This window comes from Equus przewalskii, chromosome 2 (genome assembly GCF_037783145.1).
Source record: "Equus przewalskii isolate Varuska chromosome 2, EquPr2, whole genome shotgun sequence".
Lineage (NCBI taxonomy): Eukaryota > Metazoa > Chordata > Mammalia > Perissodactyla > Equidae > Equus > Equus przewalskii.
The window spans coordinates 54,393,287-54,419,289 of NC_091832.1; the positions used below are offsets into that span (position 1 = coordinate 54,393,287).

A 26,003-nucleotide genomic window follows, 5' to 3' on the forward strand; every position below is an offset into this window, starting at 1 on the left:
TACAATCTGGCCTACGCTTAATGATCATCTCATGTCTTGGGTGGAAAATGGATTATTGAGGGTTGAGTGAGCCTCGGGTGACCACTCACTAGGCTTCAGTGTGAGGAATGGTGGCTCTGTCTCCGACGAGGGGGAGAGAGGGAGCTGCTTTGTGGGGAGGAGATTTAGGACTTGCTGTGTGATTTGGTGGGAGAATGAGAGAAAGGGAAGCATCATAGATAACTTCTGGGTTTTGGGTGCCATTTGCTGAGTCTTGGAAATCTAAAAGATGAGCAGGAAGATCAAGTGAATTCTGTTCTGGGTATGTTAATTTTGAGAAACTTGGTGGAATAAATTGCAAATGAAGTTCTTGTCTTGTTCTGCCAAATGGATGAGTTGAGAATAACCAGTAACCCTCTGACTGAAGAATTTTCTCAGAGGAGTTGGTATTCCATGAATACCATATACAGTACCAGCGAATGGAGGGGACGAATTTAAATCCGTATGTGCGTGTGTGTGTGTGTGTGTGTGAGAGAGTGTACACAGTTCTGAATTCAAGCTACCCCTTCTCTTGATCACTGGGCAGTAAAGTTGCCGCCCAGTGTATATGCACTTGTGCTACAATTTGGGACTTTTGTGTTTCTGAGAACCAAAACCTCCCAATTTCTACTTACGAGAAAGAACTAACTTCAGTTGGTGGACAGATCTTGAAGACAAGCAAAATACTTGAATCAAAACAAGCACGAATCAGTGAAGACTAAGGGGCCCTGTGTCCTGGGAGGCCCCTGTGGAGGGCAGGTCAGCACCAGCACGGCCAGTGCAGTGACTGCAGTGGCACCAACTGGGCTCGCACGCTGGCCTGGTTCAGAACGTTTCTGGTTAAGGAGCTTCTCTACCCCTTGTCTGAAACTTCAACTCAGATGGTTAGGGCTCGATTAGATGAGACAGAATGATTAGAGTGACGCAGGAAAGGAGGACAAGGGACACAAGAAAGAGTGATGCCAGAGGATAAAATGTGGCAAGCATGGGGTGTCAGGGAAGTTAGCTGGGACAAGTCCCTCGCTTATTGGACATTCTGCTAAGGAGCTGAGGAAGGCGGGCGTGCGGTAGGGCTCGTCTGCTGCTTCAGGCAAGGCAGCTCCCCTCCGTGCCGGAAATGCCCACAGACCACTAAGATGGAGGACAGCCCCAAGACTGTGGCCTTCACAGCCTCTGGGGAGTGCTTCCTGACGGGCTGGTCATCGGGGACCAGTTGGAGAACTCAGTGGTAGGGCTTTACATATAAATGACAACCCCGCCTTTGCCCAGCTGGTAGTCTCTTCTCCGCCCTGGGACCATCTTCGAGCACCCTGTGCCTTCTTTTTGCTTGATTTGAAGCAGTGAGAGGCCTGGGCCTCCAGCATTGTTTAGGCTGAAAATCTATTTGAAAATTTCTTTTAAAGATGGAAAATCTGACTGTTTTTCTCTTTTTCCTGTGAAGATTTTATGGCCAAAGTGAAGATGGAGATGAATTTAATAATTCGATCCGCCAGTTATTTCTTGCTTTCAATACGCTAATGGACATGCCCCTGGAGGAAGCTGTCAAGATCAAGGTCAGCGTGGCGTCATCGTGGGTGACTCTTTCAATGCTTTTGGTGAGGATGTTCTGGGACAGCACAGAACTGGCCACGATGGGAGAGAAACTTAGTGAATCATAGCATGGAAAGCTGGAGAATTTCAGAGTGACTTATAGAAAGTAAAGGGAAAACCTTGTGTTTTAAGTTTTACATACATTAGTATTTTTCAATTATCAGTCTGCCAAAGCCAAGTGACCCTTTTAGATGTCCCTTGAATGGCTTTTGTGGCTGCAGTGAATTCAGCCAGTTGATCCTGATGATGTTACAGCCGGCAGGTTTTCATTCTTAGTTCTCTCTCTTTTTTTTTTTTTTTTGGAGGAAGATTAGCCCTCAGCTAACTACTGCCAGTCCTCCTCTTTTTGCTGAGGAAGCCTGGCTCTGAGCTAACATCCGTGCCCATCTTCCTCTAGTTTATACGTGGGACGCCTACCACAGCATGGCTGCCAAGCAGTGCCATGTCCGCACCCGGGATCCGAACTAGCGAACCCCGGGCTGCCGAGAAGCGGAACGTGCGAACTTAACCGCTGCGCCACCAGGCCGGCCCCCTTAGTTCTCTCTTTTATCTCAGAAGCCCAAAGTCACCATCATCTTGATCATTATTAATTTTTAATGTAAAATACATAATCTGTGAAGACTCAAAAGTTGAACTTTAGTTTATTCCTTGCTCTTTATGGCAACTTTATGAGGGAGCCATCGAGATTTTAGCTACCTTCTTAGACAGAAAAATGAATTCCAAATAGACAGTGCCTGTTGGTAATGAAGACAAAAACCTGTGCCTCCTGACTTTCAGGAAAAAGATTTTGGAGGTCTCGTGTAGCAACCTGAGCTCTCCTCTCCATTCAGGAGCATCTGTGTCCAGTTCCCTGTTTAAGATCCAGCACAGCCTTTTCTTGCTGGCTTCAAGCGGTACATTTTGTATTTATCCTCCGTGGCAACTGAATTTGCCTTTGGTGTTTCTCTTACAGGGGGCAGCTTTGAAGTACCTTCCTAGCATAATTAATGACGTCAAGCTTGTTTTCGATCCTGTTGAGCTCAGGTAAATAGCAAAAAACTTCTGCTTCTTGACTTTAAAAGAAAAGTAGCTTTGTTTGCCTGGGGCCAGGGCTGCTGCGCGTGCTGCTCTTCCTCTGGTATGTATTAACTGAACACCTTTTTGTGCTCAGTGCTGTGGAAGATATAAGGAAGACACAAAGCCTGCCTCCGAGAGAGGTTTGCACTTTCTCTGGGGAAACAAGACCTGCAGACATAAAATTAACTACAGAAGAAGGATATAATAATATGCTTCTAGCCCTATACCTACGTACCCCAGGAATGCAAAGCCAGATGGCGATCGACACTGGGATAGAGTTAGCCAGAAAAGGATTTTGCAGAAGTGGAGCCTTAAGGCAGGTCTGCACAGCAGTGCTGGACCTGCCTGTGCTCGGGCAGGTTGAGCAGAGTCAGCTCCAGGGCTGAGCCCTGTCGTGAGCGTGGACACCGCCTCTCCTTTGCTTCCTAAAGACAGACACTCAGGTCATTCGGGAGAGAATCCCAGGTCCACCTCTGCACGCCCGGATCTCAGAGCACAGGGGCCTAGTGTAATGACACCTGCCACTTGGCAGAAGGGAAACACTAACCCCTGGGGTTTCTCTTCCAGTGTGCTCTTCTGCAAGTTCATTCAGAGCATTCCTGACAACCAGTTAGTTCGCCAGAAACTTAACTGCATGACCAAGATAGTGGAGAGCAATCTTTTCCTGCAGTCAGGTAAGGCTCCTCCAGAACTGCTGCTTATGGAAGTTCCAGCCCTGCTGCTGCCTCAGCCGACACCCGCTTTTTCTCTTTTTTACGTCAATAATGTCCTTCCCAGTTGTTTGTTGGTACTTAAGGACCTCCTGGGAAACCGGTTTTGAGGAGAAGGTGAAGTCAGTTCAATATGTCCAATAGTTCCTAAAAGAGCAAAATTGTGTGATCTTTACTCTTTAATTAGAACAATCGAGTGTTGCTTTACTCAGAGAACTTGATTCTCAAAATTGGAATCCCAGAAAGAGAGGTAAGCAGGAAGGACGGTCCTTTGAAACAAACGCATCTTCTTCAACCTCTGCTTGTTGCATAACCTCAGAAACCAGGCGGCGGGGCCTTGGGCAGCAGTGTGCTGGGTGCCACTTGTACGGCTCAGGAGAGCTAATTATGTGCGTCTCTTCGCAACTCTGTGCTCAGTCATGTCACATTAGTAGCTGAAAAGTGACCATGTGCAGATATTTACACCAGGGAAATTGGTAAACACAATAAATCAGAGGTTTTTTGGGGAGGGTGGAAGGGAGCCCTATTATGAGCGTACTGCTGTGAGTTGAGGGGGACACGACGGGAGAAAACTCTTAACTGATAAAAGATCTTTCATTTTATAACTAGAGTCAAGCGTGTAGCCACGACGTCTGCATCAGTGTGCTCCTGTTCCGAAGTCGGTATGGGGAAGAGGTCTAATGCCTCGTCTCTCCCCAGTAACCCACGACTTGCTAGAATGGGGCAGTGGTGGGAACTTCTTTTGGAGTTACCACCAGGTTAGGAAGCTCAGAGGGTGACCTCCTGCTGTGTGGATTGCTTGGAGGGTTTGAGGATCTCAGGGCTTGTCAGAAATAGGGAAAAGCTTGTGGTTTGTTGGTCTGAGAACCTTCTGGCCCTGCCCTGGCTAGTTGTGTAACTGTGGACAGATAAGTGACCTCTGAGTCTCAGTTTCCATTTGTGGAAGGAAGGTCTTGAACTCGATGAAATCAGAAGCCTCTTTGCGTTCTGACGTTTTCTGTCGCTATGAATTTGTGCTTAGAATTTCAGCTGTTGCAAGGACATAGTTGGAGGTAGTGCAGAAAGCTAGTGAGTGCTAAGTAGAAAACAGAAGATTATTACACATCTTAATATGGCATGATAATCTCTGCCTCTAAGGATGCAGAAAGGATAAATGAAATGATAAAGATGGGGTGTTTGAGCACAAGAGCAAGCAGGCACTAGTTAGTTCCAATTAGAAGACATATTCTCACTATTAACAACCATTTCTGTTAGCAACCAGAATATCTGGACTCATCATCATAATGTTTTAAGATGGTGAAGATCCCAGCAGGAAGACACAGTAGAGAGATAATACCTTACCTTACGAAGTCCACATGGCTGCAAAAACATGAGCAGGCGGTCTGGCAGACACTTTCAAATGTACTAGTGAACCTCAGTATTTATGGGAATTTTAGAGTAAATTTTCTCCATTAGGCAGAAAATTTCAAAAAAAAATTTTTTGCGTATAACTTGCTTAGTGTATTAGTTTTCTATGACTTATCTTTCAAGTATCGAATTGGCGTTTTTGAAAAAACCAAAGATGGGCCGGCCCAGTGATGTAGTGAAGTTCCTGTGCTCGGCTTTGGCGGCCCAGCGTTCACGGGTTCAGATCCCAGGGACAGACCTACACACCACTCATCAAACGGTGATGTGGCAGACATCCCACATACAAAATAGAGGAAGACTGGCACAGATGTTAGCTCAGGGCCAATCTTCCTCACACACACACACACACACACACAAAAGCTAAAGAAATTGTTAAATACTTTAAACATTCTGTGACTTGTATCTATGATAAGTGTAGTTTTCTTAGGTTTTAAAATCCAGTTACAGGGCTGAAGTTCCATGCCTAAAATTGTGTGCTCCTCATGGCCTGGAGGGACTCTGGCCCCCTACAGGGTGGGGTCAGAGCTCGGAGCTGTGGGAAGGGGCAGAGACAGATTGGCAGGGAGGAGCCGGGTGGTTCAGGAGGTGACGCTGCGGCTGTTGAGCTGTCTTCGTTTTCTCTCTCAGAGTGCAGAGACGTGCTGCTGCCGCTGCTCATAGACCAGCTCAGCGGCCAGTTAGACGACAACTCCAGCAGGCCTGACCCTGAGGCGAGCTCGCAGCTTCTGAGCAACATCCTGGAAGTGCTGGACAGGAAGGATGTGGTGAGCGAATTGTCACTGATGCAGACCACAGCATGCACTGCACTGGTCCCTTTGCCTGGGACAAGAATGCCTCCCTGGCCTCCTGGTCTCAGGGCGTGGCCCAGGCAGTTTAGAAGCTGGTGCTGGGGCAGGCTGCACCATTTCAGAGGTGATCGGAGGGGCTTCTCCTTGCTGGAGCCTGCTGTGCACATGTAGGTCAGGGAGAGTTCTGCTTACCGCTGGGCCTGCTGCTGGCTGGTTTTCCTGGCTTGACCATCACTGAGGTCCCTGTGAGGACTTTTAGGAACCAGAGCTGTGCTTAGACTTTTTGCATATACACCTCTATCCTCTTTTACCTCTGGCACCTGACAACTGTTGGTGTCCCTGAGCTGCTGAGAAGTTCTCATTTTTATATTCTCTCTGACACTGATCCTTCCGTCTGGAGCCTAGCGGAAGTTATGTATTTTCTTATCTTACCTCATCTCTGTAACCTGAGCACCCCGCCCTCCGAAAATCCTGGGGCTGACCCTGCCTGGATTGGCCATGTTCTGGAGACAGCACAGCCTGCAACCTCAGGCATGGCCTCTGTTCAAGAGGCCGGAGAACTCTGTAGAGTGTGTCCTCTTGAGCACAAAACATAGTCACCACCCCCATGATGGCTCAGACATTCCCCGCAGCATAGGGAAGTCACCCTTGGTTTTGCCTAAGCCCTTAGTCTTACCAATATCTTTAGATTCGGTTCTGCTAAAAAACATGGAGAACACTGCCGCTTTCCCATGGCTAAGTCCTCAGCTCCCTGCTTGAGATCCACCCCAGTTTAGGCGTCGTCTCTGCCGCAGAAGTCCGGGAAGACGCCACTGCTCTCGTTACCTACTCTCCCCCTTGTCTCTTCCCTTCCCTGAGCCCCTATGGCCCACCTTACTATTTGTACTATTTATTTGATATTTATTAATTATAGATGATTGCTTTTTTTGCTTAAACCACTTTATAAAATGGAATAAATTTTCCCGAGGAATTTTGTGATTTGAGATTTGATTCCCAACTAAGGACTTTGCAGCAAATAAATAATTGTGACCAATTATGTCATAATGACAGTAGTATTTTTAAAAAGTAGCTCTTATGACTCAGTAATTAAAATAGTAAAATGAAGCTCCAAGCCCTGTAAGTTTTGTAACAATGTACTAGGCTGTTTGGTTTGGTTGGGGCTCCATGTGTATATGATCCAGAGTTAACCTGAAACATAGGAATGAGGCCCTTTGGTTTCCACTCCCAGTATTACCTCTCTGTAACTCTGTATCCTTAAGCGCATCTCATGGTGTCTCAATTTCCCATTCAATCCTATGGAGAAATTGTTCTAGATGACCTCTTAGGTCTCTTCCACTTCCGATCCTGTTTTTTAATATATAGTATCTCTGCCCACCTTCTGACCACATAGAAGGACTCTTCAGAAATGACTTGAATGAAAGTATTTGTGTCCTGTTCTCGGAGATTTAATTGGCTTTTAAATAATATATATATTTTTTTGTCTTCCCAATAATGTTCCCTCTGATGAGCAGAGGCATTCAAAAGTATTGATTTTGGAGCTCTGTTAGAGTAGTAAATTAAGTAATTTTTTGGTGGTGATGATAATGGTACTTTTCCCCCATCATAAGCATCTTTGAATGTACCAACTAATTCCCTATGTCTTCTCGTATCTTCTCCTCTCCTCAGTTAAGTCCAGGCTCTGATTACTGACGTTGATTCCTGTGCCTTTTTTGATAGTCCGGGATCCCCTCCTCTTCTCCCACAGCCATGTCCTCAAACTGTCTTTGTTTTTGAAAGTCCAGCTGCAGCGAGCATCTCCGTGAAGTTGTTCTTGGTGCCGTCCTGCCCAGTGCCCGCACTCAGCTAGTTGCCTTCATGCTGTCCTCTCGTCTCTTTTCAGGCTCTTATCGTTTTGTACCTTGAGTTATGAATTCTGTTCACAAATACTAATTCCACAGCTGCTATGCTTCGGGCACTGTGATAGGCCTAAGAACATAGCCATGAACAAGAGAAGCGAGCACCCTGCCCGCATGGAGCTGGCCTTCTAGTGGGATCTTTGGGGTTTGCCTCTTTATATTCATGTTCCAGCTCTCCTGCTGGAGTGTAAATCTCTTAAGGGCGCAGAGAATGCCTGATTCATTTTCATACCTCCGCACGGGGCCCCACACAGGATTTACACACCTAGTGAGGTCGACAGTGTGGAATTGATGAGTAAGTGGAGGTGAAAACAGCATCAACAGGAGAGGCAGGTTTTATGAATCACTTGAAGCAAGTAAATAAATAATAAGAAGCCAGGAAGGAAAGAAGGGAGGGAGAGAGAGGGGAAGCTAAGAGTACTTGATGTTCTAATAAAGCTACATGTAGCAATGATTTAGGTATTTGAAGCATTAAGCAGGAGTTTCAGAATATCTATCATGTAGCAAGAATGGATAAAGGCTTTGAAAAGTCAAGGTGAATATTGAGCCAAATGAGTAACATCAAACCACAAAAAAGGAAAGAAGGAAGAATAAAGAATAAACTTTTTTTTTTTTGAGGAAGATTAGGCCTGAGCTAACTACTGCCAGTCCTCCTCTTTTTGCTGAGGAAGACTGGCCCTGAGCTCACCTCCGTGCCCATCTTCCTCTACTTTATATGTGGGACGCCTGCCACAGCATGGTTTGCCAAGCGGTGCCATGTCCGCACCCGGGATCCGAACCAGCAAATCCCGGGCTGCCGAAAAGCGGAACGTGCGCACTTAACTGCTGTGCCACTGGGCCGGCCCCAAGAATAAACCTGTAAGAGGCACTGTTGTCTACATCAACCCAACTCATTCCTATAAGGGAACCTTTTCGTTTATTTATTTATTTATTTTTTTTACAGCTATGAAAACCGAAGCTCAACAAGGTTAAATAATTGCTCATGGTCACACATGACAGAGTCAAAATATTAAACCCCCCCACCCCCCGTTAGTCTGCTCAGGCTGCCAAAACGAAGTACCGTAGGCTGGGGGCTTAAAGAACAGATATTTATTTCTCACAGTTCTGGAGGCTGGAAGTCCAAGGTCAGGGTGCTGGTGTGGTGGGTTCCTGGTGAGGACCCTCCTCCTGGCCTACGGACGGCCACCTTCTCGCTATGGCCTCACACGGCCTTTCCTTGTGGAGAGAAAGAAAGGGCAAACTCTAGCGTCTCCTCTTATAAGGACACTAATCCCTTCAGACAAGGGCAGTGCCTTCATGACCTAATTGCCTCTGAAGGCCCCATCTCCAAAGACCATCGCCTTAGGCGTTAGAGCTTCAACACACGACTTTTGAACCACAAACTTTCAGTCTATAACAATATCCTTGATTTGAATTTCTTGTTTGTTTTTCTTTCTCCAACACAGAAGTTGGCAAGAACTGTATATTTTGCCTTTATTTCCCGTAAACGTGCCTAACTGTCCTGGGCTACCTGATCTGCTCAGCGTCAGGACCGAGCACCTCATGCTAATGGGGGTCTCCCCAAAACTGTGTTGAGTCGGTGGCCATGGTGAGCTCTCAGTGAGCCCGGATGGTCTGGGCTATTAGGGAGGCCTTCTCTGCATCCCCACACTCATCTTTTAAATGTTATAACTGATTATTTTCAACGGATTCCTTAGTAACATTATGTATTATTCCGTGAAACCGTTTTTCCCTTTTGGACAAGAGATTGCTTTGTAGGAAAGAGCCAGAATGAGTCAGAGAGAAAACTCATCTGCCCAAGTTTCCTTAAGAAAAGTGAAGCTGAGGCAGAAGAAGTGGTGTCAGTTCCTGTGTTTCCCCTCAGGGCCCCACGGCGATGCACATACAGCTGATAATGGAACGGCTGCTGAGAAGGATCAACCGGACCGTGATTGGGATGAGCCGACAGTCTCCCCACATCGTGAGTACTGCTTCAGGGGACCACGCTGCCATCGCTGCTTCTCAGTGTCCCGCCTGCCCACTGGGGGGCTCTGGGGGCCAGCATCTGGAGACCAAATTCACACAGACCCTGACATTGCAGTTTACTGTCTCTGCCTGCATGCCGTGCGGCGTAGCTCCCTCGGGAAATGAGGGGAGTCTAGAACTTTTCAGCCCCTTCCCCATAATGGGTGACCCTGGGTCATAACTGTGAGCAGATCTTGATTCTGACACTGATTTTCTCTTGAGGGAAGATACTCCAACAGGGTCGGGGGCGGGGGAGGCTAATGGAGTCAAGTTATTAAGGATCCCATAAATACAAAGCATGTGGATCCATTCTTGAAAAGTCCTGTTCGTATCAAAGGTTGAAGGAAAGCCTGTTATAATGCATTAAAGGAGAGACCCACTGAGGCAAGCAGGCACCCTAGGTAGACTGAGAACTCGGCCCCCATTTGACCTTATACTCTTTAAATATTTGTTTAATATTTTATTTAAGGAAAATGGGAGCCTTGATGAGCACAAAATGAAGGGTTTTAGTGGGTGCATTCAGCATTTCCTCTATTATCTCAGTAATTTAGTTCTAATTCTCAATATATGCAAGCTCTGTCTGGATCCACCTTCCTTAGAGTGATAATAGTAACAGTATTAGAACTTCCTGCTGTATGATGATGATAGTAGTAGTCATTAGCTGATTTTTTAAATTCTTTTGTGCCAGAAACTATTTTAAGCACTTGTGTCTCATTGAAAGCTCATGCCAATCCTGTTAGGTAGTTCTTTCATTAGCTCCATTTTTCAAATGAGGAAACACGCACAGAGAGGTTAAGAAACCTGCACAAGGTTACACTACTACCAGGTGGTTGAGTTGGGTTAGGACCCAGGCAGCCAGCCTGGCTGCAGAGTCTGCATGTCGTCAACCATCCACATCCCCAAGCAGCTTACCAGATTAGGTTTCCAGCTATGCAGTGGATGGTCGTCATGAGAGGAATTCTGATACATGTAGTCTTGCCCCTGCATCTTCTCTCCATTGATGTTTAGTGTAGATGGGTGCCCTGGGATACTGTCCAGCCCTTTCGGTTCAAAGGGGAAACAAACCTTTCAAAGAACTTGTGATTAGCATGCTTTTAGAAATGTCAGTGTTGCTCTGGCCTCTTATTCTCCATCTACTGTGTCTAATACAGATAAAAAGGATGATTGAGGGGCCAGCCCGGTGGCCAAGTGGTTAAGTTCATATGCTCCACTTCGGCTGCCCAGGGTTTCACTGGTTTGGATCCTGGGCGTGGATCTGGCATGGCTCATCAAGCCATGTTGAGGCGGCGTCCCATAAAACTATGATATACAACTGTGTACAGGGGGACTTTGGGGGGAAGAAAAAGAAAAAAAAGAAGATTGGCGACAGATGTTACTCAGGTGTCAATCTTCAAATAAATAAATAAATAAATTCCATATGGAATGAAAGGTTCAATGTAAAAAAAATTAAAGCATAAGGCAACTAGAAGAAAATATGAATGAATGTATACCTATTTCTGAAAGAAAATGGATTCATGAATTTTTAAAAATTGAAAGGATACTATAAAAGAAAAGAAATAGAGTTTACTCGGTAAAAAATTTATATGTGAAAATATATTTATATGTGCAAATTAAATGTCAAGCACAAAACTAAAAATTAGAGCTGGCCCCATGGCGGAGAGGTTTAAGTTTGCGCACTCTGCTTTGGCGGCTCAGGGTTTCGCCAGTTCAGATCCTGAGCCCGGACATGGCACCACTCATCTAGCCATGCTGAGGTGGCATCCCACATGCTACAACTAGAAGGACCCACAACTAAAATATACAACTATGTACCTGGGGGCTTTGGGGAGAAAAAGGAAAAATAAATCTTTAAAAACCTGTAAAAATTATTTGTAAAATATGTGACAAGTGGCTAATAGGCATAATGTATGAAGAGCTATTACAAACCACTAAAAAAATTTTTTTTAATTAAAAAATGGTTAAAGAATATGAGCGAACAGCAAAATGAGAAAAATAAATGGACAGCAAACATATGGACAGAATGTGTAATTCAGAACAAAAAAAATGCAAATTAACCAAAAATGAGATTAAATAAATCTCCAATACCCAGAGTAAGCAAAGGTCTGGAGAAACATATAGTGTTAAATACTGATGGGAATGCAAGCTGTATGCTAGTTAGGCAATATATATCAAAAGCCTTAGTACCATAAATTTACATTGCTTTATAATTAGAAAAATAAGCTTTTTGAAACAAAAGAGACTAAGACATTCATTCCTAGAGAGCTGTACATGGATAGTCTTTCATTGCTTTTGTGTTTAGGAAGTCATTTCCTCCATCCCAAGAACAGCTGCATATTAATCTCCTCTGTGCCAAATTTGTTTAAATTTGTGTTGTTTTCATTAACTATATGAATGCAGGAGGATATTACCCAAGTTATTTGTCCTACGGCTAGAAAGTTAAGTCTGTGATTAAAATATGGTTGGACTAGGGGAAAGCACATTGAATATGTAATTCCTGACCTCAAAAATAGAAATGATGTTAATTATCTAATTATTCAATCCCTTTCTTTGAACCAGGTCCACAGTTACACATGCATAGCATGCTGGGAATAACAGGCTGAAGGTTCTAGAGCTGTAGAAATGACCCTGAAGTGTTCTAGCCCGGAACTCTCATCTCTTGTCTCCTCTGCTCCTCCACTCTCAGTTTTGCTCCCTTTCTTTCTCCTCTTTGCGTTCTTCCAGACTCAGATTTGTTGAAAGGATCTGACTATTTCAGACGTTTCTCCATGGACTTCTGTACTACAGCTCTGTCTCAACAAGAAGCTCAAAGTCCACAAGTTACATGTTAACTAGGAATCTAGCTGATATCTTAGAGTCAGTGTCCCTTGACCTACAGGATTCCATGGATCATGGCTATTAATGGGATGAGTAAAACCTTCCACATGCCTTAACTCAAACCTGGAAGGTCTTTTAAGCAGAAACAGCAAAGTGCATGCCCTTTGAACCTTTGGAATGCAACACGTTTCCAGTTTGGAGGGTCCCTGCTTCAGTAATTGGGTGGGGAAAACCAAAGTATACACATCCAAATCTTGTTTTGGCAGTTAGTGGTCTCAGGAGTCCTGGATTTGTGTTCTCTTTCTCCTTCCAGGGGAGTTTTGTTGCTTGCATGATAGCCATCCTGCGGCAAATGGATGACAGCCACTACACCCACTATATCAGCACATTCAAAACCAGACAAGATATCATCGTAAGTTGTTTTCATTGGGTCCTGGTAGCCTTAAGAATTTTTATGTTTGGCAAAAAAAAAAAGTAAACAAAACTGAGCATCCTGAGTCCAGGGTTCTCTCCTCATCCGTGTCCAATGCTGTGTGGCTGTCCATAATGACCATGAAAAGGAAAATGTTAATTCTTACTTCTCTCTGTGATAGGATTTGAAGAAGAGTAAAATATGTATACCAAGAGGTTTTCACTCAGCCCCCTAAGTCTCTTGGATTCAAGAGAGCCCTTATTTAGAAACATTTGGGAGATCTTTTTTACTCTCAGAAGAGGATAGTGTCTCATTTTCAGGGAGGGTAGTTACTCCTGCCAGGGCGAGGGTTTGAGGATGCAGAGGTGTGCACAGTCTTCTGAGATGTGGTGGACATCATCATTTCCAGTGTTCCCTGGAAAGGGAAACAGGAAGAGGTAATACTTGCCCCTTATCTAACGTTTAGTAAATTATCTTCAGTTGAAAGTATTCCATTCTCTTTTGTTTTAAACAAGAAAATTGTTCTCATATTTACTATTTAGTGTACAACCAAAGGTTGCCTAAGAGCTAAGTTAGGCCCCTGGTTACTTCTCCAGGATCTTTCCCTTTAGTGAATTATTGGTGGCTGTTAAAATGTCCCTGAAGGTATCATCTTATCTTGCGAAGCAGAGGGCTGGACATGGAGCTAGATTAGCAATCGGATGTCTCATGGCACTAGTCTTTGTTCTGGATAACTTCCCATCAACCATGCATCTCCCAGTCGTCTTTATGCACTGAATTTTCTACTTTCTGCTTGTATTATACCAACAGTGCATGGCCAGTACACCCAAGGATATCCAGCTCCTTTCCTGCCAGTCACCCTCCTTTCTGTGAGGTCCACGTGATGGAAAAACACCCAAGGAATCTAGAGAGAAAGTACTCTTTATCATTAGTGGTAGTGGTAGGTCCAGTGAGGAGCTCACAAAAGGCTGTGGCTGAATCCGGAGGCTTACGGGGACCTCCACTAAGGCCATGCTCTGGCAGGTGGCGTGGTACAGGCACCCGTAGCAAATGGAGGTGTGCCCACAGAGCATCTCTAGGTGAGACCTGGTGCCAGAGAATCAAGAAGAGAGGAGGTGAGGGGAGGGATGGAAGCCAAGGGTAGCGATGTTTCTCCTCCACAGGCAGATGATGTAGTGGGTTTAAGAACACAGGCTTTAGAACACTGAGATCTGGGTTTGAATTCTGGTGATTCCACTTCCGTGTATGAAATGTTGGGCAAGCTATTTCACCTCATTAAACTTCAGTTTCCTCGTCTCCAAGATAGTACCCACCTTGAGGGTTAGCATGAGTGACTGTTGATTGACTCAACACGTGGAAAATGCCTAACTTTGTGCTTGACATGCAGTTAATGCCTATGAAGACTAGCTGCTTATAATAATGATTTTATTATTATTGTAATGTAAGGTAAAATTAATATAAAAATAGTTTAGTGCCTTTTTTTCAAGTTTCCTTCAGAAAGCAGGTAGAATAAGTTATCCTAAATTCAGACTCTTGACAGTTTGGCTCCATTAGGTAAGAAAAAACAGGTTTCACTCCTGTTTTCCATAACAGTGGTGAGCTCTTCCCGCTCTATCATCTTATTAAAAGAGGATTATTATCCCCATGAGGGAACCTTAGCCATCAGTGGCAGACTGCAGGTCACAGCGGCCTCTGACTTTCCGTGGACTGTCATTTCACACTCTCACATGCCTTCCGAACAGATCACTTGAAAGACTGTGGAAGTGGGAGATACGATGAGGCCTGGGATTACCTGTGAATTGCCTTTATTATGCCATCACTGTTTACAGTTAGATTACCAAGAGTTGAATGTAGAGTCAGCCTTGGAAGCCGATAACTGGCATCTAAATTTAATCCTTGCTTGACAAACCATAAATTCTTGTTGATTTGAGAGGAAAAGTTGATAGAGTAAATTGGTGAGTGCACTTAAAATGTATAATGAAAAAGTTAAGAACTCGTGAAATATGTCTGTGATTTCCGATTTGAGGGTAGGAAAGTTTGACTCCCCTTTCAACCCGAAGGAAGGTTCCAGGGTAGCACAGACTTCAGAGCCAGGATTGCTCCCTTTCCTGTGCCGTTTGGCATCCAAAGTGCAGGAAGTTGACCGACTCGAGCAGTATCTCGGAGGAATAGCGTCAGGAATAGAACCTAGGCCTCCTGCCTCCCAATTACCGTGTCCTTTCTGCTGCCTGATGTAAGTCATGGGCTAGGACTCCGTAGTTTAGTGCCAAAGAAGTTGGACTGGATTTTCATTTCAGGAATCCAAGTGGAAAATGTCTAAATTTAACTAACTAATAAATAAAAAAGCTTTCAAAACTTTTTAGCTCTGGTTTTTAGTCTGATTGTTCTGTTTCTGAGTTACTTTTTACACATAGCCCCCTTTTGAGTAGAATAGCTGTGTTTTCGATGCTGTGCCCTGTGTACTCTCGTTATTAGTCATTGCAGTCATCAGGACCCACTGCTATCATCTCTTTAAGGACCATTAAAGACCCTTCTCCCAGGCTACACATGGTAACATTCCTGGAACAGGAGGAATGATGACTTTGCTTCTTATTTATAGCATTTTGGTTCTTTTCTAACAATAATAAAGGAGAATTGGACTCAGAGTTATTAGAAGTATCAGTTTCTCACAATTACTGGTGAATTTGTTTTAAGTGCAGTAGATCTATTCAGACACCACTTGGCAGCAGAGAACTGAAGACATTATGGCTCTAAAATGCAGTCCAGAACCCCAAGTTCTCTTCCCAGCTCTCCTGCTTCCTGCTGTTTGTGACCTTAAGCAAATCATTTAATTTTTCACAGCCTCAGTTTTATATTTGTAAAATGTGGACAATTTTTTCATCCTTATCTTCCTGATCAGATTATATGATGTAAAAGTCAAATCATATGAGAGCTATAAAAATGCTTTGTTACCGCTAAACACCTTATTAAGAAGACAGGCCGTTATGGGACTTGGGACATCTTGTTCTGATGTAGTGGTCCCTCTTATCCACAGACTGGGGGAAGGGCTTATGAGATGTAGCCCAGTTTTTCCCCACGCATTCCTCCTTTGTTATCTGCAGGACTTCCTCATGGAAACGTTTATCATGTTTAAGGATCTGATTGGAAAGAATGTCTATGCCAAAGACTGGATGGTCATGAATATGATGCAGAGCAGGTAAGACTGCAGGGCCCGAGGCTTTTCACTGAATACTTGGGTCTGGTAACTAGCTATCTGACCTTTGTGAAGTGCTGTTAAATCTCTTTGCCTCAAACCCATCGTCTTTAAAGTAAGTATCTTCCCACCGCCATAATCCTAGTTTATGTGCTCATGTTCTTGATTTCACCTGGGCACCTGCAGTTGCTCTGACTCGGGCTCAATGCTCTCTTCTCTCTACTGTAGTCTCCTCATCACTCTCACATTAATCGTGAGCATCAGCTCTACATGGCATCTTTCAGCAGCTCCACAGGGCCTTCGCCATCCTGACATTCAAGGCCTCTGCAGCCTGGCCCACCCCCCCTCTCTAGACTTATCTTCCACTGTTTCCTTCTATAGACAACCTGGACTCCAACCAGACTGGCCTCTCCCTGGTCCCTGAACATGTTCTCTGGTGTCCCTCCTGCTGCTTCTTCCCCTGCAGTGTCTTCTTCAGCATCTCTGGCCATCAACATGCCACCCATTCCTCAAGGTCCTTCTCAAATGCCATCTCCAGATGAAGCCTTTCTAACCTGGATGTCATCTTCTCTTCCTTTGACTCCCCATTCCTCTTTGATACCCCTCTCCTAGAATTTTCCATATTCTTTGTTGAATCATGGTTAAATTTACAGATTGCAAATGACCCCACCAAGTTGTAAACTTCTTAAGACCAGGAACTGTCTCTTTCAAGGCAAAACCTAAGCCAGTGCTTTGTAGTTCCTGGCCCACGACAAATACTTGTAGAATCAAAGCGAAATAAACTGAATATGTGCATTATATTTAAAAAGCTTCAGAATTTTTTAAAGAGCTAAATAAAGTCAGTCATTTTATTATGCTTTATTTATTTATGCTTATTAAAAGCATTATTGTTAACTCCACAGGATCCTGATAACTTGGTTAGAAAAACTCTTCCTGTCTATGTACAGATTAGAGAAAAAATGGTATCAGAAACCTAGACTTTAAAACAGAGGCATCACAATAGCTTGCAAAGAGCCCTGGTCTGAGGCTCAGGAGGCCTGGCTTGTCCTCTCAGCTCTACCCTCAACTGGCTAAATTGCGATGCGGGCTCGAGTGGTGTTTGTAGTCAGTTTTGAAACTCACTTTCCGTGTCCTCTGCAGACTGTGCTCTGTTGTTGGTCTGTAAGGGCCGTGATAGACCTAAGGGTCTTATGTTTCCAAGTCTAGGTTTGGTTTGCTTTGATTTTTAACAAGATGGGAAGTGTTTTGAAGAGCAAAAAGGTGCCTTCTTTATCCAGTGTCTTCCTCCCCCAGGGTTTTCCTCCGGGCTATCAATCAGTTTGCTGAGGTTCTCACAAGCTTCTTCATGGACCAGGCAAGCTTTGAACTTCAGGTAAGCATGCTGCTCACCCAGGAGATCCTTGAGTTCGCAGCCACAGCAACAGAACTATTTCCTTTTGGAAAACATGACCTCAGATTTCATCATTTTCTAATGAAAAAAGTTGTCTTGTCTTTTCTCCTTTCCTAAAGCACGTATTCTTGTCATTCTGTCCTTTAAACCCAATAAAATAAGTTTTTTTCTTCTCTCTGTAAAAGTAATAAATGTAAAAAAGTAATCGTAGAAAATATAACTAAGCAAAAAGAAGAAAACTGAAAGACAAGTAGTTCCACCTTCCACCGGTAACAGAACACACATGCACAGATGTGCACGCAAAGGCGCACAGGTGTCCCTCTGCCTGCTGGTGGCCTCATTTCTAGAGTGGTTTGTGTACACACTTGTTTGAAAGTCCGAAGTGATAGCAGAACAGGTGACCACTAGCTCCATCTTCGTTCATTCATTCATTTACCCAACAAACATTAGCATATTTCATGTACAGGGCATCATTCTAGGCCCTGGTGAAGGCAGACAAGGTCCTGCTCTCGGAGAGTGGACGTTCCAGCGTGCATTTTCTTGGCGATGTGCGTTACTGTGTCATGAGGCTTTGTTTGTATCTGTGGAACTTTAAAAGTGGAGAGTCATAGGTAGAGGAGATTGTGTACGCATACGTGCATGTACATATACGTGTGTGTGTGTGTATATACATGTATGTGTGTATATGTATTTATTTATATATATATATATATATATATGTGCCAAAGTGGAATCGAGCTGGGCCATTCTTTGGTAACCTATTGACCTTTTTACTTTCTCTATTATCTTTTCAATGATATTAAATATTTTCATAATATTTTTAATGGTTGAATATAGCTCATTGTATGGCTGGGTCATGATTTATTTAACCAAATTTTTGTGAACATTTAGATTGTTTCCATTTTCTGTTACGTTAAATAGCATTGTGGTGGCCTTCTTTTTTTAAATATTCTTAAATACCCATGATTATTTTGCCAGGATAAAGTCCTAAACTAGTTCAGACTAGTTCAAAAGTTTGGCAGAATTGTGGTTCATTTGATACCTATTGTCAAATTATTTACTATAAATAGGCATACTTCTTGGCAGCGGTTTTCCTTTATCCCGGGAGTAAAGAAAATATAATGGTTTGGATTTATTTTTAAAGCTTAATGTTAATATTAAGTGTTAAAACTTTCAGGGCTGAATAATTGAAACAGAAGAAAGAAAACAGAGTCTTGTGGATTTTATTTTGTTTTTTCATGAATCTCTGGCAAGTGACTTTCTACCATGTGGTGGTGTTTTACTATGCCCTTGTTAATATGATTTTCCATTTCTTTTCGCCCACACAATTAATTGTGAACAGCTCTGGAACAATTACTTCCATTTGGCAGTAGCGTTTCTCACCCATGAGTCCCTTCAGCTTGAAACCTTCTCACAAGCCAAGCGCAGCAAAATTGTAAAAAAGTAAGTGTCCTCTTAAACTTGCTTACGATTGAGAAGTTGCTGCTTCTATTTCTGTTCAGAGCAAGATTTTTAGTATCAGAGCAACTGCTCTTCACTGGCTACCCGTGTTGTTAGTGAGATAGATCTTAAAATAGTTGTTTAATAGACCTCAAATTTCCCCAGCTTCACATCTCTTCTTTCAAGGCCCCATTCATTTACCCGCTCCCACCGCGTTCCTTTCCAGAATCTGTACGTAGAGAGGCACCACTGCCCTGCGAGAACGCGGCCCGTCTGCTGGCAGCGTTTCCCGACTGCGGGCACAGTGCCTCTTTCTCGCTCGGGCCTCACAGGGTAGCCTCCTTTGGCACCATTGCTCTGCCTCTCAGTCACTCCAGCAGAGAAGCCAAGACTAACACATCACCTAAAAATGCCCTCCAGATCCCTGGCCGGGAATTCAGGATGGACTTATGTGCAAGAGCGATGAGAGATTTAGGGAAGCTTCTCATCGCTCTCCTCACAGGTCTGTTTCAGAGTTCCCTGAGAGTTGGAAACTCCAAGGCCATGCAGTTACAAAGAACTTGAGAAATTTATCACTTAAAGGCTGTGAAATTTGAGTTCTGTTCCCTGCCAGGATGTCTAGGATTCTAGGTGAATTATTTAGCATTTCTGTACCTCTGGTTTCTTCCTAAAATGCTGAGATTGGTGGCTAAGAGATTGAGATTTAGTGATTGTGCTCTCAAACATAAAAGTAAAACCCGTTTTGTCGATTTCCCTGTGGGGTGAGTATGGAGACAGAATTGATTTTTAAGATGGATACTTTGATCTCATTCTTTAGAATATCGGAAATGACATGTTTCTTTCCAGGATGGATTTGATTTTGGTTAAAAAACCATTAGTGAAGTTAGTTGACACCAAGTCTGATAAATAAAGTGTCTAGTTAGGATTAATGATTCTGGTTTTGGTCAAAGGAAAGTGTGACTATAAGTATAATCCATGTAAAAATATGTATGCGTATGGGCAAAGATAAACCTTGGGAAATAAAAACATTTATATTAAGGTTATAGAAATGAGAATGAATCTTTTTTCAAAATTTCTCTTACTTTTAGTAGAAGTAGCATCCACTAAGCTGTTAATAAACAAGGGGAATAGTTACCATTTACTGTCTGCTAAGTGCCAGACGTTGACCACATGGGCTTATCTAATATTAACAATAAAATTAGGTTAGGTGTTTTGTTAAAATGGAATGGTAAGAGAAATTTTTAAATAATATCTTTATGCTAGCTTCCAAAGGCATTTCCAAAGGAGAAATTTGAAAAAAAATGTTTGGGGTGCTAGTGGCCTGAGTGTGGAACCGTGGCTGTAGGGTGGGTCGGGGATGCATATTAGAGTTCACTGGGAACTTTTGCAGTGTCCACTGTTGACCACCCTGTTTGCGTCTTCCGAGCCCCCAGCCTCTGATACGGTGTGCAGTGTGGGGCAGCCCCGGGCGGATGTGTTCTCTGAGAGATTCCACGGGATTGTCGGTCCACCTCCACCTAAGAGCTGCTGTTTAGATCAGTGTTTCTCTACTTTTTTTTCCATTATCGACTCCTGTAAAAAACCTTTTTAGAAATTGTTTTTCTAATCACCTCCCCCCAAGAAATAGTAATACCTATTAGTACCACAGATATACCGTATATCTGTGTATGTACTAGATGTATATCTGTACTTTATACATAAAAACAGTAAGCTCTTTTTTTTTGCCCCCAAGGCAACCAGAGTATTTCTGACTCTTCTCCCTGCAAGAAGTCTGTCAATCTCATCTTCTCAGTTATCTTCAACATTTGCTTTTGGCCCTCTCCGCGTTCAAGTCCCCTCTCCTTGTGTGGCTTAGTTCTCTGTGGCGGCTCGTTTAGGTATCGACCGTGTCTCTTACAGTGACCCTGCCTTAAATGTGACCTAGAGGAGCAGAGGCTCTTTTATTCCCTTCATCATTGTGTTATGTGTACTTGTTTCCACCGCAAACCCTTCTCCTGGTTTCTGATCTTCTTCCTAGATATGGGGACATGAGAAAGGAGATCGGCTTTAGAATCCGGGACATGTGGTATAACCTGGGTGAGTGCACAGCCTTGAGCAGCCCTACACACAACTCCTGTGTGACAAGCATCCCACGATGATTTCTTTTTTATTTTGATTCTGGTAACCCTAAGATGTATTCATCTGTGTGTCTGGAAGTGAAAGTTGAGTTGTGGGCTTCACACCCCTGTCTCCACTGGGACATTGATGTTGAACTGTCTCTGACGACATCCACGTATTATCAGAATACAGTATTTAGTCACTCACTTCTGAATTGAATTGATTTACCCACATAAACATTTTTTTCCTTATGGGCCCTGTGGAGGAAGATTGTAACACTTTATTTCCAGTGAAATTATTTTTTAATATCCTCACTTAACTTTCATTTCAGGTCCCCACAAAATCAAATTCATCCCATCCATGGTGGGTCCCATTCTGGAGGTCACATTGACCCCCGAAGTAGAGCTCCGGAAAGCCACCATCCCCATTTTCTTTGATATGATGCAGTGTGAGTTCAATTTCAGTGGAAATGGCAATTTCCATATGGTAAGGAGTGATACTAACACACATATAGTCAACTCATTTATTTTCTTTCTATATAGAGAAGCAGTAGCCTGAATAACACAAATCAAAGTTTATCTAAAAGCTTTTCTTTACAACTCACTTTGTAAAGCAATTAGAGATAGAATCAGATATTCCAACCCACAGCCTAGAAGTGATCTTTTTGCTACGTGTTTCCTAAAGCAGCAGTCTATCACTGGATAATTAAAATTTGACATCATGCTTTTTAGTCCCGTCTGTTGCAGTGTAGCCGCGAGACTAACGCAGTGGATTAAAGGAAAAGCCTATCTGCTGTAGTGCAGCCGAGGGAATGATGCAGAGGTGTCTAGTTTTGAGACTTCGCTTCGCCTGATAGGTCTTATCTATGCTTCTGCTTTCTTATCTGTACAGTACAGTAGTATTTAAAGGAAGATTTTACAGCTCTGAAGCTCTGAAGAAGCAATCCCATTGCCAATACTTAGACAAGACACAAAAATAAAATATAAAAATTAGAATTATCAGGCCGTTATTATATGCATGGTTGTAACAGGACAACAGTATTTTGGGTAATTATTTTTCCCTGCGAATATAAAGCAAAGGACAAAGTAACACGAGACTGGTTTAGAACATCTTGATAGGGCCTTGGTGCACAATTAACGGCTACCATGAAGTACGATCTTCCCCTGTGTGTGTTGAATATTGCACAGTTCAAAAAGGGGCCGGGCCAACTCCAGAAGGGTGGCCGGGTGTCTTTCGTGTCCTCTGCTAAGGATATGGTTTTCTCCTGTGAACATCTTCCTTTGCTTTCAGTTTGAGAATGAGTTGATTACAAAGCTGGACCAAGAGGTGGAAGGGGGCAGAGGCGATGAACAATACAAGGTCCTTCTGGAAAAACTGTGAGTATTTCAGAAACAAAAACCTCAATGTGATTGCATCATTTGGTGGTGGCAAAAACCATTGGCTTCTGCTGCACTTACAGACTAAGCGAGTAGTCCCAGAATCACCCAGGGTCACCGCCACAAATGGGCCTTGAGAGGGGTTAATAGAGTTCACACCATCCACTGCTGGCATTTGTTTATCTGATGTGAGTCAAATGTCCATGTTTTCCTGGCCAGCCCAGCCCTGGAGAACCGAGCAGATGGAGGAGAGGGGGAGATGCAGAAAGCAGTGGCATTTTTCCCAGTGTTCAAACTGCTGAACTTCATCAAAAGTGCCAGCACCTCTAATTACGGCTTCAAAGCAGCAATTTAAAGGAGGAGGGAAAAAACATTTCAAGGTCCACTTTACGTGTAAAAATACCTCATTGCCTCTAAGGACCTGTCAGAACACCGTTATGTCTCCTGCTAGGTTGGTTTTTTCTCTCCCCTGTCCCACCTCCCCCATTCGAGTGCAACACCTTTATTCCTTCCCCATGTTCACATTATCAGCTCTGCTCCCTACCCACCCCACCCTGCAGACTCTCCGCATCACCCTTGGCCCTCCTAATTCTCCTTTGCACGTATGCAATTACAAAATAAAAAGAGTAGTTTAAGACACTTGGATGTTGGAGTTAGAGATTGTGCTTCAAATCCCATTTTCTCCATGTCCTAGGAGATTGACTTTGGACAAGTGGTTTAACCTATCCAACACTTCATTTTTTTTCATGTACAGTAATAGGATTTATATTTTGGTATTGTGGTGAGGATTAAGCGAGATGATGCGTAAACACAGTGTCTGTTACAAGTTCATGCTGAGTAAATGTCGGCTGCACTGGTGTTTGTGCCTTTTACTGTTATTTTCAAATCCTCTCATCATCCAGCATTGTAACTGCTCTGGACTCTTCATTCCTTGTGTTCTCTGAACGTTTATGATATTGGCCAAGTGCGTCACCTGTTGACTGGGTATGTGCTTAGGTCGTGTGTCGTTTACCTGTTTCATGGGAATGATGTGTGCTAGACTGTGCTTGAGGACAGGGACTGCCCAGTTTTTTCTTTTTCTTTAAAGAATTTTTTTAAGGAACCAGCACACTGGATACTCAGAAATAGAACTGAATTGATGACTCATTTGTATTTTAAAGAGCCAGAAGTCTTTCTTATTTTGTTTTTAATGGATGATAAGACCGCTTGTTAGTCTTTGTATCTGGTTTCTGTTCAGTCTCCCTGTTTGAGCTTCAAACCACCTGTTTTTAAATTTTTTTTGAGATAACATTGGTTTATAATATTGTATAAATTTGAAGTGTGCATCATTATATTTCGATTTCTGTTAGATAACGTCATGTTCACCACCCAAAGACTAATTACAATCCATCACCACACACATGTGCCTAATAACGCCTTTTGCCCTCCTCCTTCCGCCCTTCCCTTCTGGTAACCACCAATCTAATGTCTCTATCTGTGTGTTTGTTTGTTGTCGTCGTTGTTGTTTTTATCTTCTATTTATGAGTAAGATCATACGGTATTTGACTTTCTCCCTCTAACTTACTTCGCTTAACTTTTGCAATTCTTGATCTCACACAGGAATTAAATGAGGAAATTATGCACACATGCAAACACACACACACAATATTTGCAAATGATACACTGCTCATTTTTTTTAATCCTACAGCTGATTTTTCATGTAAAGATTATATTTTGTTTCCTTCATTCTTCCTGGATCACTAACCCAGCAAAATATGACCACACAAATCTCCAGTGCTCAGGAATAATCCTAGAGTCTGGACTAATTCTTTGAACCCATTTCTTTTTTCTTTTTTTCTCTTGTTCCCCACATTTTATTCTAAGTGTCTAATCTAAGAAGCCCCTGTAGAAGCTTTGCTCTATTTGGGTCCAAAGGGAGAGGATTTAGACCAAAAGTGTAGCCTCAGTCTACTTATTTACAACTTTGCATTTTTTTCTGACATGAACACTTTTATCTGAAGAGTCACATGTCTGGATGTGTGCTAGATTCGTAGGTTCCCCTAGGCTGGGCCTTGCTCCCCAGCTTTCCAGAATGCCCAGGATGACCTGAAGTCCTAGGCTTTAGGGAGAATGAAGACGTAGAAAAGATGGTCTCTTTCCACTTGACTGGAGTGATCAGATAGCATACGTGAACCTTTTGGGCAAAGATTCTCGTTTCTGTGGTATTGACAAAAAGCAAAAACAAAATGCAAATAGGCATTCAGAGAAGGGCTTTGTGGGCTGAGGTGCTAGGTGGTGGTGGACTTGAGCTAAAGCCCTAAAGAAAATGTAGAACACGCAAGGCTGAGAGGTGCAGCCTGAGCGAGGGCCCCGGATAGGACTGTTACATGAAGGGTGTGTCTGGCGCCACCTGCTGCTAGGACCTTGGACGGTCCTCATAAATGGTGGAGGGTGACAGTGTGGGACATGGGCATCTGTCTCTACCTCCACCACTGCAGGCTTCTAGAACATTGCCGGAAACATAAATACCTCTCCAGCTCTGGAGAAGTCTTTGCACTCCTGGTCAGCAGCCTCTTAGAGAATCTCTTGGACTACAGGACCATCATAATGCATGACGAGAGCAAGGAAAACCGCATGAGCTGTACCGTTAATGTGCTGGTATGTGCCAAGCCCCTGGGATGGCTAGAGGGCACTGCTAGGCCACCCCTGCACCCCACAGCTCGGATCTAGGTAGATCTCACAGACACAAAGGTGCTGTGGGGTGACCTTTATGGAGTCTGGGGCCTGCTGAGTCCGATTGGGACGGCTGACTCAGCTCTGGAGTTAGCGATACCAGCAGCCACAGACCTTGAGGATAAATTTGGAAACGGATGGAAAATGCAAAATAAGCTCTTAAGTCTTTCTGAAGGCCATCCTCCACCTGTTTCTCTGTCTTGTTTCTATGTGATTGCTTTGTTGTTGGAATTATCGTGCACGGACGGACGTGTGTGAGCAGCGCTGTGCACCGTGAGGAGAGCATTCGTGCCTGCAGTCCTTATGGTGGTAGAACTCTTTGGTCTTGCCTTTCCCTAGACATATGTAACTGGGGCCACAGGCCCCAGAGGTTTAGGCTACTGTGCATTCCTCTACTCACAGTAAACCAAGAACCTGCCCCCCGACCCCCTGAGAAACAGGGTATCAGGGGACCTGAATATGAGCAGCTCTCTACTCCCTTAGAAGCGTGGTCCTAAAAAAATTCTTCAAGGTATCTTCTTTATAAACTGTCACTTCCCTTCCTTAAGGGGGTATTTGTTAAAGGAGAATAATAAGCTCTTTGAAAGTGACAGTGTTGCAAAGCAAAAGTAGTTATTTGGCCATTTTCAGGGCAAGCTAGTCAATAACTCTTCATTTACATTGGTGTTTGTGACTTTTTTTTGGTAGAATTTTTATAAAGAAAAGAAGAGAGAGGACATATACATAAGGTAAGCTGAAATTTTTATGTCATGGCTTTATTATTTATTTCTTCAATAAACAAATACTCAGCCCCAACTCCATACATGATGCTTGAGAAACACCGAAAAGTGTGTGATATGGTGCCTTCCCCTGAAAAGGCAAACCCTTTAGACAGATGCACAAGTGAGTACCATTGAGGGGGTGCACGCGGAGGCTCCTGTCGGGATTTAAGGGAAAGACAGAGACTCTGGCCAGGGCCGTCAGGAAAGGCTTCACGGGGGGGCAGCATGAAAATTCACCTTCTGTCAAGCAGTGATAGCCTGGGCTCCAGGAAGCCCTGGGCAGGAGACAAACTTGGCCATAAACTCTAAGCATGTTCTTGGGGCGCAATCCCATAGCTTT

At 43.5% G+C, this 26,003-nt stretch overlaps 1 protein-coding gene across 3 annotated transcripts in view; it reads left to right on the top strand.

The window, feature by feature from the left end:
* DOCK5 (dedicator of cytokinesis 5) overlaps positions 1–26,003 on the top strand; it is a 203,587-nt gene that overhangs the window by 134,195 nt on the left and 43,389 nt on the right. For all 3 annotated transcript variants that reach the window (XM_070607172.1, XM_070607174.1, XM_070607178.1), the window contains exons 23-36: positions 1,460–1,571; positions 2,561–2,631; positions 3,232–3,338; positions 5,409–5,545; positions 9,329–9,424; positions 12,596–12,694; positions 15,796–15,890; positions 17,181–17,259; positions 18,620–18,720; positions 20,735–20,793; positions 21,146–21,300; positions 22,105–22,190; positions 24,668–24,827; positions 25,590–25,630. In XM_070607172.1, coding sequence (XP_070463273.1) covers positions 1,460–1,571; positions 2,561–2,631; positions 3,232–3,338; positions 5,409–5,545; positions 9,329–9,424; positions 12,596–12,694; positions 15,796–15,890; positions 17,181–17,259; positions 18,620–18,720; positions 20,735–20,793; positions 21,146–21,300; positions 22,105–22,190; positions 24,668–24,827; positions 25,590–25,630 — 1,398 coding nt within the window. The remainder of the gene's footprint in view (positions 1–1,459; positions 1,572–2,560; positions 2,632–3,231; positions 3,339–5,408; positions 5,546–9,328; positions 9,425–12,595; positions 12,695–15,795; positions 15,891–17,180; positions 17,260–18,619; positions 18,721–20,734; positions 20,794–21,145; positions 21,301–22,104; positions 22,191–24,667; positions 24,828–25,589; positions 25,631–26,003) is intronic.